The sequence below is a fragment of the Balaenoptera acutorostrata genome, chromosome 15 (genome assembly GCF_949987535.1).
Source record: "Balaenoptera acutorostrata chromosome 15, mBalAcu1.1, whole genome shotgun sequence".
NCBI classification, from domain to species: Eukaryota; Metazoa; Chordata; class Mammalia; order Artiodactyla; family Balaenopteridae; genus Balaenoptera; species Balaenoptera acutorostrata.
In genome coordinates, this window is record NC_080078.1 from 84822377 (window position 1) to 84835460 (window position 13084).

At 48.4% G+C, this 13084-nt stretch overlaps 1 protein-coding gene across 1 annotated transcript; it reads right to left on the bottom strand.

The window, feature by feature from the left end:
* Positions 1 to 1824: 1824 nt before the first annotated feature.
* LOC103005760 (2-iminobutanoate/2-iminopropanoate deaminase) lies at positions 1825 to 2837 on the bottom strand. The gene has a single exon (XM_028163070.2). It carries the CDS (start codon positions 2766 to 2768, stop codon positions 2355 to 2357), a length of 414 nt encoding a protein of 137 aa, XP_028018871.2. The 5' UTR covers positions 2769 to 2837; the 3' UTR covers positions 1825 to 2354.
* Positions 2838 to 13084: the final 10247 nt, after the last annotated feature.

Below are 13084 nucleotides of genomic sequence, written 5' to 3' on the forward strand. Positions count from 1 at the left end.
ACAGAATGCATGTACTATAAAGTTTTATTCCTTTCCTGGTGCCCGCTGGCCCAGTTCCTTATACCCAACGGGTGACATCCTTTATTAGTTTAGTGGTAAGGATCTGTATATAGTTTACAGGCAAATACAAATATGTACTTTAATCCTGTTTTATTCACAGAAAGTGTAATATTATGCATATTTTTGTCCACCTTACTGGTCACACCAACAACACATCTTAGAGATTTTCCTACATCAGCACTTAGAAGAGTTCCCCCATTTAAAAAAATAGTTGCATGATATTCCATCGCATGGTTTTCCATGACATATTTAACCAATCTTCCTAATACTTCTTTTCATGCAAAAACACAACCCCATACACATTTTAAGCCATAGTCAGGTTATTTTACGCACATGACTTTGTTAACTCTTTCTTTTCGCCTTAATCTACAGTGAACATCTTTTCATGTTAATCCATGTTTGTTCCCATCACCGTTTGTAGTGATTTCACATTATTCCATGGTTTGGATGGATCTTATTTTGTTTTACGTTTCCCCATTGATGGGCATTTAGGTAGTTTCTGCTTTTTGCTCTTACAAACGGGCTCAGGGATGAATGTCCTTGTATATTTTTATGGGCTTGTCTCCTTCATTCCTTAAGATGAATTCCTGGAAACTGAATTCGCTGCATTAAAGGGCATGCGTGTTCCCAGGGATTTTGCGGCACGGTGCCAGTTACCCTTCAGGAAAGCTGTGCCAGGCTGCCATCCACCGGGAGTGGGTGTGAGGGCCCACTTGTCACCAACCCTGAAGGTGATCAACCTTTTCCATCTTTGCTGATTGAACACATAACCACAGCGTGTTATTGCAAAGAGTATAACCCTACATTTGTCTCCCTACATAGAAACCAAGATCCTAGGAGATGATCAAAGAGGGATGGGTTCCAGGGGGCCTGGCTCTACTGTGGTCCTATGCAGCCTGTCTCCCAGGAGTATTGAATTTGGGTCAATGCACTGGTTGGGTGAGACCAGGGAAAACACTGGTTTCCTGTCCTGGAGGATTATTCTGTGCTTTCTGAGTTTATTTGGATTAAGGTCTTTGGGTTAGAGCAAGGGTTATTTAGGTTAATTGCCTTCTAATGATGCTAATATTTAGCATTTACTGAGTGCTGTTAGGGGCCAAGCCTTAAAAGCAAGATTTCTACATGGATTGTCTCATTGAATGCTTCCAAGAGCTTGATGAATGTTTGACTATCATCATCCCCATTTGATGGATGAGGAAGTGGAGAGTCACAACCCTAGACTCACTTTCTCAAGGTCACTCCATAGTAAGAGATGGGGCTGGGTTTCTACTCCAACTTTTTATTATGAAAATTGTCAAATACACAGAGGAGTTGGTAGGATAATTCTGTGAATGCCCATATGTTTGCCACCTAGATTTAACAAAAGTTAATTTCTGGCCAAGTTAGCTGTATCTTTGTGTGTGTGTGTGTGTGTGTGTGTGCGCGCGCGCACGTGCACATGCATATGTGTGAATTAATTAAAAGTTGCAGGCATTGTGACAGTTCACCCCTAAACACTTCAGCTGCATTTCCTAAGAAAAAGGTCATCCTCCTTTATGTCCACCACCATTTTCTCACCAGGAAAATTAAGAATAAATCCTTAGTACTCTCTATCGAGCAGGCCACAGTCGAATTTCCCCAGTTATCCCCCAAATATCCTTTTAGCTGTTTTACTTTTGAACCAGGATCCAATAACGTTCTCACATTGCATCTAGTTTTCTCATCTCTTGAGTCTTTTGAAACCTAGAACATTTTCCCTCCACCTTTCTTCCCCATGTCATTGACTTTTTTTTTTTGAAGATCTGCATGCTATTTTATTTCCATTAGAAAAATATTATCCATATAAAATTTGGTCCAGTTTCTTCTCCTTTACCTCTACCATTCAAACTTAAATGCTTTAATTTTACTCAAGTAAAAGCAGAATCATGTATCTGACATGAGAACTAAATAGTTCACATCATTAAATTAATAGAGTTTAATTGAATTAGGTGTGCTCTTTATTATTTCTCAGGAATAGTAACTCATCTTTCCTACATGCTATTTCCCTTTACTTTTATTTTTCTGAGTAACTATTTAATGTGTGTCTCTTTTCCCACATCCAGTAATATGAGTGCTACAGAAGTGTAATTTATAACATCAGTAACTAGATTCATCATTAATCTTCAACTCATGTTCAATTCCCCTTATTATATGGTATTTCCATAATAACTTCAGATATTTCAGTCAACCTTACACTTTCCAACAAATACTGTAAAAATTAAGACGTTAATTTAAAAACATTATTAAAATTCCAGGCTAAATAACACTGGGCCCACTTAGAGTGATGCTGTCACGAGAGGTCCTTGGACAGCTACTGCTTCAATCTCAACACGGCCTCCTTTGGGCAAAGCAGCAACCTGGTAAGCAGCTCTTGCAGGAAAATTACTCTGGAAATATTGTTTGTAGATGTCATTGACAGTATAGAAGTCGTTTATGTCAGCCAGCAAAACAGTTGTTTTTACCACATTCGTGAAGTCACAGCTCGCTGCTTTCAGAATTTCACCCATGTTTGTAAGAGCTTGTTTAGCCTCTTCTGCCACCCCTCCTGGCACAAGCTGTCCACTTGCAGGATCCATGCCTAGCTGTCCTGAAATGTAAATGGTCCTGTCGACTAACACAGCCTGACTGTAGGGACCAATGGCCGCTGGGGCTTTCGCGGTGCTGATCACCTTTCTGATCAAAGACGACATGGCTAATCCTTTTCCCTTGCCGCCCCTCGGAGACAACTACCCCGTATGCGGCTCCTACTCGTGTCTCACGGGTCTCTCATTGACTTTTTGAAGTGAACAAATCTAGCTATCTTGTGGACTATCCCATGTTCTGGATTTTTCTTGTTCTTCTCTCGCCTCCATTTCCCATAAACACATGACGGAAGGTTGTCCCGCTCTCAGCAATGCTAAGTGGGGTCGCCTGGAGAAGATGGTAGCCACTAACGTTTCCACAACGATGAGCTCTCTTTTCCCTTTGAATGGTTCTGAAGGGGATATTTTGGCCCCTCGCAAGGACTCTGTTCTCCCAACAACCTCTCACTTCCTGGTTTTAGTATCCACTGATGATCCTTTGCCGAATATTTTATCGGGAGTTGCAAATGGTGACTTCGCTAATGCTCTCTTTCCTCCTGCACTGATGAGCTGGCCTTCTCTTCGGAGAAGAGCATCCCCGCATCCACTGGGACAAGCCAGTCCGTTCTAGAAGGGCCGGGTCAGGGGGACCGAGGTTTGAACACACATTCCTCAACCCCAGGATCCAGAGCCTGCACTCTCTCCCTGGTCTGCATCCCCCTCCCTTCCCACAAACTTTCATCTCTCCCAGGTTCTGAAAAATCTTCCAGCAACACCCCCTTGAATCCCTCCTGGACTAGCTCGCGGCCACTTTAAAGGTTTGGGGGCGTTCCGCTCCACCTCCCCAACAAGAAAGCAGTTGGAAATATTCGCTCTGGGGCTGCTTCTAAGAGATGCGTGGCTTGGCCTCTCCGGGGAACAACTTGAGTCTGGCCAGCCTAGGGCCCTTGCCGGGGGTGAGCCAGTGGGAGGCAGCACTCGGGGCCGACACAGGCCCAGGGGCAGGGTGTGAGGGAGCGAGCTTTCAATCCCCAGCATGCTAGCTGTGTGGCTTTGAGTGAGTGACTCAACCTCTCTGAGTATCAGTTTCCCTGCCCTTGTCATGGGGACCAAAATGGTAATGTTTGCCTCAGAGGCTGGGGGAGGGGGGATGATCCCGTGTGACAATGTTTAGGGAAGGGACCGGGCGCATGGTAGGTCCTCATCAAATGGTGGCTCTGTTAATATGAGGAGCATCAGCTTTGGGAAATGGGTTAATGATAGTATCTACGTTTTGGGAATTTTGTGAGGATTAGTAGTGTTTACTGTCTGATTATAGCGCTTTGTGCATTGTAGTCAAATAGAGCCAAATAAAGTGTTTGATATTGTTAATAATAGGAGGGAGGAGCAGGGTTAAGCTGGGAAGGGCCTTGGAGAAGCTTGGGCTAGGGTCCCTCCCTCCTCCAGCTGCTCCAGGAATGTCACAGACCTGTCAGTCTGTGTAGTTCAGATGCAGGCATGTGACCTCCGAGGGCTCCACTTTTGTTCTGTGTCCTGGGGGTTCTTCTGTGAAGAAGGAAAGAAATTGGATCAAGAAAGAAAGAAAAGTAAACAATGTTTGTTGAGCACGCATGTGTGCCAGACACCTTCCTATTTATTATGTTTTTGTTTTTGTTTTTTCCTTCACGACAACTGTGCCAGGATGGTTCTGTGGTTCTTGGTAGTATCAGGACTCCTGGTGGCAAGCAACAGAAAGCCCATCTCAAACTAGCTTAAGCAAGAAAGGGAATTTGCTCCTGTACGATGGCTCATGTAACTAGATTATGCTTCAGGAGTGGCTGGATCAAGGGCCTAAAGCAATGTGCCTGTAACTCAGCCTCTCTCACTATCTCTGCTTTTCTCTATGTTGGCCTCAGTTACAGTCCAGCTTTCCCTTTCTGGTGACAAGAAGGCTGCCAGAAGCTTTAGAATTTCCTCTCATTCACATAGTGGTTTAACTGAAAAGAGAGTGCCTCTATCCTTCCAGTTCTGGCAGAAGTCCCAGAGAAGTCTCTCATTGGCCCCTTTTGGGTGATGGGCACATCCCTGAACCAGTCACTGTGGCTGGAGGGATCCACTGTTGTGATTGGCCAGATCTGGGTCAGGCACCACCCTACACTCACATGTGGTGTCATCTCTATTCCCCAGAGGAAAAATGGGGCGATGTTCCCGGAGGAGAAGGGACAGATACTAGACAGACAAAATGACACGTGCCCACTGCCCTTTGAGTCTGTGGATGGACTGAGCAACGATGGTCGTTTGGGGCACCCACATGCCCGGCCGGCAGGAAGCAGAAGAGCAGAATCACCCCAGGATGTTCAGGCGAAGACCACCGACTCACAGTGAACGCCCAGCTTAAAACGTGATTTATATTTAGCAAGAGGAAAGCTGTCAAGCTCTTAAATATGTATGGGGTTGGAAGAGCCGGGAGGGAGAGAAAGTGCAGATTCTGCATGTGCCAGTGAGGAATTAATTAGAAATAAACCGCATACGAGAAGCTGTCTGAATTCTGTTCTGCTTTAGATCTGGCTGCAACGGATGACTTGGGGGAATTCTCCGTCAAGCAGTGAGCACCTGGGCCTCTGGGGCAGCTCCTCCGGAACAGCCCTGATAGGTGGGGAAGACTGGGGGTGGTCTTCCTCTCCCTCACCCCATTGTCACCTCTTGGCTTGGGGGGTGACTCCTTCCTGCGGGGCGCCTGGATCGAGATGCCACGATTGTGCCTGTGCCTGGGAGGGTGGGACTGTTTATGGAACCAGGGGGCAGACAGGGCTTGGGTGCTCATGAGGGGACCACTGGCTGGTGTCACCTCCAGGAGGCCGAGGTGCTGACCCTCTGCCGGGACCTGTGGTGGGGGCCCTGGACCCTCAGTCTCCCCTTTGCACTGACCAACCAGATGCCAGGCGGGACAGAGGCTGGGCCTCTCCTGGGTCTGACCACACCTAGTCCTGGCCGGACACTTTCCAAATACCAGGTAGCATCATAGCTTCTGGGCTGGAAGGAATGTGAAGCCACAGTGATCTTTTAAAAACTTAAAAACTCATCATGTCACCTTTGGGGACTCCTCATGTCACCAGGGACAAAGGCCCCTGAGCCACCTGTGCTATGCAGGCCCCTCAGCTCTGTCCGGGACAAGCCCGCACCATCTTCCTCGTATGCCCTGTCCTGTAGCCCGCTGTTTACTGACCTCAGACTGGCTGGCTTATTCCTACCTCACAGCCCACGCTCTGCAGTCTCCTCTTTCTGGAACCTTCTGGCCCTGATCTTCACGGGTTGGATTCTTCCTGTGATTTAGATCTCATGTAAAGCCACCCAGTCTATGTTATCTTGTGTGGCAGCCCACCAACTAACACAGTGCTTAATGTATATTTTTTGAATAAAAGTTTGATTGAATCTTTGGAATAAATTAATGAATGCATTAAAAGCATTCAAAGGTCATCAGGTTCAGGGGTCTTCATTTTTTAAAAAAAGGGTTTTTTTTACTGAGATCATTATAGATTCAAATGCAACTGTAAGAAATAACCCAGAGAGATCCTTTGTGCATTTTGCTCGGTTTCTGCTCAATGGTAACATTTTGCAGAACGACAGGACAATGTCACAACCGAGATGAACCCATCGTGCTTTCCGATTTCCACACTCTCCTTGCCCTCCTGTGTGTCGTCCTGTGCCCTGTGCATGTTCCTGGATCCACCAGCATAGTCCAGACACCAAGCCACTCCAACACCCCAAAGAACCCTGAGCTGTCCTGTTACTCCCTCCCTCGTACTATTTTTTTTTTTAATTAATTAATTTATTTTTATTTTTAGCTGTGTTGGGTCTTCGTTTCTGTGCGAGGGCTTTCTCTTGTTGCGGCGAGCGGGGGCCACTCTTCATCGCGGTGCGCGGGCCTCTCACTGTCGCGGCCTCTCTTGTTGTGGAGCACAGGCTCCAGACGCGCAGGCTCAGTAATTGTGGCTCACGGGCCTAGTTGCTCCGTGGCATGTGGGATCTTCCAGGACCAGGGCTTGAACCCGTGTCCACTGCATCGGCAGGCAGATTCTCAACCACTGCGCCACCAGGGAAGCCCTTGTACTATTTTTCAAAGCAATTTTTTTCAACTGACTTAATGCAAAACTCCAAGTGGGTCAGTAGCAGGTGCACTCGTGGAGTCACTGCAGGTATTTCTCCACTCTCTGATCAGCCCCCACTGACGGGCTGGGGATCAGGAGCTAGTGACGCAAAGCAGCTAGGATCCAGGGAATCCACTGTGGAGGTGCCTGGACAGATCCAAGGGACTCCGTGTCCCGGGCTGCAGGCCCGGCCCTGGCCCAGGACTTGCCGCTGAGTGTGAGCTGGGCTGCGGGGGGAGGTCCCAGGACCTGGGTTAGAGGCAGAGCAGGAGCCAGGGGCCCAGGGCCCAGCCCTGACAGGCCAGGCTGGGAGTCTGAGGTCCGGGTGACCCCTGGCCACCCAGGAGGTGAGTGGGGCGGTCCTGGGTCCAGCCCTCATAGCTCAGATGTGAGCAGAAGTCCCGGCCCAGCGCTGGCAGCCACCGCGGGTCCTCAGCACACGGCGCGCACTGGCCTCACTCGGCAGGCTCCCCCCATCCTCCCACGCTTGGATCACGATTTGTCCCCCTCCCTTTTGAGGCCCAAGTCTCCTTCCATCCGGGTAGTTCTGCGAGCCTCCGGCTCCCGTTGACAGGCTCCTTCTCCGTGAGATCAGCTTCAGTGTCTGTCGCTGCTGCTCAGAGCACTCATTTCCCCAACATGGGACCCCCAACTCCACGTGGATCTCAGAGGGCCTTGGCCTTGTGGGAGGGCTCCTGGGCTCAGACTGGAAGCCGAGGTCAGGGCCGGGTGCTGCTCGTAGGCAGGACTCCATCCCAGATCTCTTCCCCTGGAGCGCGGGGAGGGGACGGCACACGCTTGCTGTCTCTGGGCCCGGGACCTGTTCCCACATTGTGCCCGTGAGCTCACAGAACTCCAGTTGGGGAAACTGAGGCACAAGGGACAAAGTGACCCACGCACATTTAAGGCAGCTCACAGTAGCCGGGCCGGAACCGAACCCCTGGTCCCTGCAGCCCTGTCTCTCTTCCTCCCAGTCCTCCGGGAGGGAAGCCGGGCAGTGTCCTCTCTAGAACGATCTCCACCTGCAGGTTCTCTTATGTCCTTCTCGGGGGCCTGCCCACCCCTCCACGCTCCCCGCAGAGTGGGGTTGATTGAATTCAGCCCCAGTCACGTGGGTCCCCCCTTGCGCAAGTTTCGAGAAACCTATTCAAGATTCTGATTTCATCCGTTTAAATTTTTTTTCCCTGTGAAGACTGGAATTCAGGGATATTTATCTCACCAGGCGTGTGAAAGCTTAAATAAAATAAGCTTTATCTGTTGGAAGCTGTCAACTGATAAAAAAGAAAAGAATTAGGCATATTCCTATTTAATGAACTCTCCAGACAGAGGCAGATTTCTGCCTTTTGGTTTAGTTCTTCTCTGCAGAAGCAGCCATGTGCCCAGTCTGAGAACCGCCTTGGGACTCCACTCCCCGACCCCCCCAAACTGTCTAGACATCCTGTAAACAGAGCGATTGCCAGGCGGCAGCAGCAGGGAGGTGGGGATGTTTGTCACTTTGGTGACGGCTGAATGAAGATTCATGGCCACAGAATGTTCTCCTTGGGACAAAAGAACACCAGCTTCCCACCTTTCTCGGAGCCTTTTCCTGGGTCAGGAGCCCCACTCGGGAGAGCGTCATCTTCTCTGGGGAAACTGTTCTTTTTCCACGACAGCCTCCCAAGGGTGCCAGGCCTCGGGCACTGATGCTGAGGGAGGCTGCTCAGCCGGGGCCTCCTGGGAAATGCGGGTTCCCCAAGATCGCCCCCGCTGCAAAGACCCTCTCCACCCAGTCAGGAAATCCAGTCGGCTCTATTTCCCACACCTACAGAGATTATGCCACACCTGCCACTTCCACTGCCACCCCCCAGGGCAGGCCAGCAGTCTCTGCAGCCTGGACCATGGCCGTGGCCCCCTCCCTGGTCTCCCTGCTTCTGTCCTCACCCCACTATGCTCCAAATTATAGGTCAGAGCGTGACAAGCCACTGTTCAAACCCTGCAATGTTCCCATTTTATTCACAGTAAAACCCAAAGCTCTTAAAATGGTCTCAGGGCCCTACCTGATCTATGTCTACAAAACCTGCCACTTGTCCAAACTCGCCTCCTTCTACACACCCCTTGCTCACTACATCCAGCCCCACTGGCTTCCTTGCAGGCACACTGTGGCCTCAGGGCCTTTGCACTGGCTGTTCCCTCTGCCTGGAATGCTTTTCCCGCAGATGCTGGCATGGCTCACCCCACACCTCCTTCAAGTCTTTGCTCAAATGTCCCCTTCTCAACCAGTTCTTCCCTGACCATTCTATTTTGTAGTATAGGGTCCACTCTTGGTGTTGTACATTCTATGGGTTTGGCAAATGTTTGATGTCACGTATGACCATTATTGTATCATACAGACTACTTTCACTGCCCTAAAAATCCTCTGTGCTCTGCCTATTCTTTCCTCCCCCTGCCCCCACCTCTGGCAACCACTGATCTTTTTTTACTGTCCCCATAATCTTTCCTTTTCCAGAATGTCATATAGTTGCAATCATATAATATGTAGCCTTTTCAGATTGGCTTCTTTCACTTAGTAATAAGCATTTAAGCTTCTTCGATGTCTTTTCATGGCTTGATAGCTCATTTCTTTTTAGTGCTGAGTAACATTCCACTGTCTGGATGTACCACAGTTTATTTATTTATTTATCCACCTACTGAAGGACATCTTGGTTGTTTCCAAGTTTTGGTCGTTATGACTAAAGCTGCTATAAACATCCATGTGCAGGTATTTGTGTGGACATGTTTTCAGCTCTTTTGGATAAATACCAAGGAGTTTGATCACCAGATCCCATGAGAAGAGTTTGGTTTCGTAAGAAACTGCCAAACTGTCTTCCAAAGTGGCCGCACCATTTTGCATTTCCCACCAGCACTGAATGAGAGTTCCTGTTGCTCCACATCCTCATCAGCATTTGGTGTTGTCAGTGTTCCGGATTTTGGCCTTTCTAATAGGTGTGTAGCGGTATCTCATTGTTGTTTTAATTTGCACTTCCCTGATGATATATAATGTGGAGCATCTTTTCATATGCTTATTTGCCATCTATATATCTTCTCTGGTGAAGTGTCTGTTGAGGTTTTTGGCCCATTTTTAAATTGGGTTGTGTGTTTTCTTATTGTTGAGTTTTAAGAGTTCTTTGTATATTTTGGATAACAGTCCATTATCAGATGTGTCTTTTGCAAATGTCCTCTCCCAGTCTATGGCTTGTCTTCTCATTTTCTTAACAGTGTCTTTCACAGAGCAGAAGTTTTTAATACTAATAAAGTCCAGCTTATCGATTATTTCTTTCATGGATCCCATTTTTGGGTGCCTAATAACTCATTGCCAGACCAAGGGTCACCTGGAATTTTTTCCTGTTTCCTTCTCAAAGTTTCTTAGCTTTGCATGTTACACTTAGGTCTATGATCCTGTTTGAGTTAATTTTTGTGAAAGGTGTAAGGTCTGTGTTTGGGTTGATGTTTTGGCATAAGATGAAGACAATGATGACAATGATGAAGATGATGATGATGATCATCATAATGATGCTGCCGATGATGTGACAGTAATGATGCTGATGATGCTGGTGATGGTGATGATGATATAACAGTGATGATGCTGATGATGGTGGTGATGGTGATGATGATATAACAGTGATGATGCTGATGATGCTGATGATGATGCTGCTGCTGATGATGATATGACTGTGATGATGTTGATGATGCTGGTGATGATGATGATGATGGTGGTGATATAACAGTGATGATGCTGATGATGCTGGTGATGCTGCTGCTGCTGCTGATGATATGACAGTGATGATGCTGATGATGCTGGTGCTGATGATGATGCTGGTGATGATGCTGATGGTGGTGGTGATGGTGATGATGATGGTGGTGATGATGATGATGATGGTGGTGATATAACAGTGATGATGCTGATGATGCTGATGATGATGCTGATGATGCTGATGATATGACAGTGATGATGCTGATGATGCTGGTGATGATGATGATGATGGTGGTGATATGACAGTGATGATACTGATGATGCTGGTGATGATGTTGATGATGATGATGATGAGACAGTGATGATGCTGATGATGCTGGTGATGATGATGATGATATAACAGTGATGATGATGATGATGCTGGTGATGATGATGATGATGTTGATGATGATGATGATGGGACAGTGATGATGCTGATGATGCTGGTGATGATGTTGATGATGATGATGATGTGACAGTGATGATGCTGATGATGCTGGTGATGATGATGATGATGGTGGTGATGATGATGATGATGATATGACAGTGATGATGCTGATGATGGTGGTGATGATGCTGATGATGGTGGTGATGATGATGATGGTGGTGATATAACAGTGATGATGCTGATGACGGTGATGATGATGGTGGTGATGATGATGATATGACAGTGATGATGCTGATGATGCTGGTGATGATGCTGATGATGCTGGTGATGATGATGATGATGATGATGATGATGATGATATGACAGTGATGATGCTGATGATGCTGGTGGTGATGCTGATGATGCTGGTGATGATGATGATGATGATGATGATGATATGACTGTGATGATGCTGATGATGCTGGTGATGATGATGATGCTGGTGATGATGATGATGATGGTGGTGATATAACAGTGATGATGATGATGATGGTGGTGATATAACAGTGATGATGCTGATGATGCTGGTGATGATGATGATGATGATGGTGGTGACATAACAGTGATGACGCTGATGACGGTGATGTTAGCGGCTGTAGCAGATGCTGTCAATGGCCCACCCTATCTCCATGGTCCACCCTGGAGCTTGGCTGCTGACAGCCTCCTGCACTTCTGAAGCCTAAGGTTTCTCTGGCCACAGGTGGAGTATTCTGAACCCAAGCATAGAAACAGAGCAGAAGTGCTGGGGAGTTAAGACGTCCTCCTTTACCCTCCCCAGGGGCAGCCTCAGTCAGTGACAGACAGGAGTTGGGAGGTCAAGACCCCTTGGCAATGTTGAGGCATGTCCTACACAGTCTCTAAGCAGGTCCCTGACCACAGGGGGACCACTCTATCACACCTTGTATTCATTTACCTTCTTCACTGCCTTGCTCTCCACTCCCTCCCTTCCTGGACCACCTCCCCTAAACTACTTGCACCAAAACCCTTGTCTCAGGCTCTGTGTTTGGGGTACCCTAAACTAGGAAAAACCAAGTGCTTGCCTGGTGCCGGGGGCTGTGTCTATGCTTTCTCCTGAAGACCTATGAGGAAGTTATTACTACGCTCATTTACAGTTGAGGAGACTGAGGCTCAGGGAGGTGGAATTGTTCAGCTGGAGTCACACAGCTGGTGGGCACTGGCCCGGGATCCAACACAGCCCGCTCACCTCTGCAGTCTGGGCTTGTGCTAAGTCATGAATGCACGCGTGAGTGAGAAGTGGGCACATGGTCCACCCCTCTGACTAACAGAGAAACAGGCCTTGATGGGGGGCCAGGGGTGGCCAAGGTCACAAAGCAAATCAGAGCACCGCTAGGACAACAGAATCCTTTTCTTCTCAGCAGTCAGCCTGGTCCTGCTGGGACAGAGATCCAGGCGTGTGAAATCAAGAATGTGCAACTGGGGGTGAGTGTGTCGTTCATCCATCCCTTCATTCACAGGGTGTGTGCTAGTGTGTATAAGTGTGTGTGCATGTGTGTTTGAGTGTGTGTCTGCATGTGTGTTTGAGTGTGTGTCTCTGTGGGAGTTTGAGCTTGTGTGAGAATGCGGGCCTGTATAAGTGTGTGTCTGTGCGAGTGCGTACATCTGCGAGCGTGGGTGCCTCTTCCACGGTGCGGCATAAAGGCACACACCTCGGCTCTTGCCCTCGTGAGGTCTGTCAGGAGGTGTCAGGAGTCAGACAGGTGTCCAGGCCAACACAGGGCTCAGTGATGTGCTGGGAGAAGTTCGGGACCGTGGGGCTGGGGCAAGGGGCCTGCCGCCTGCCTGAATGGTCAGGAGGGGCCTGGAAGAAGGCGGAGCCCAGCCAGGTCCTGAAACGTGAGTAGTCTGGGTGACCTGTTGGGTGGGGCTGCCGTGCCCCTCTGGGCTGGCTGGTGGGTGGTAGAGGGAAGATGAGTTTCTCTCTTTTCTTCTTGGCTGTGCTTTGACTTGCTTTGTGACCTTGGCCACGTCCTTACCCCACTGTGGTCTCAATGTCCCCAATAATAAAGCGTGAGCCGGACCAGAGGTGCCCTCTGACACTGGCCCTGGCAGGGAAGAAGCAGTTCCTGGCGTGGGAATGGCCTTCTCTGCACCTGTTCTGGCCCGGCCACACTGAGCATCTTTC

What these genes read in the sequence shown, in the direction of transcription:
- LOC103005760 (XM_028163070.2), bottom strand. Translation starts at nt 2,768, where the DNA reads ATGTCGTCTTTGATCAGAAAGGTGATCAGCACCGCGAAAGCCCCAGCG.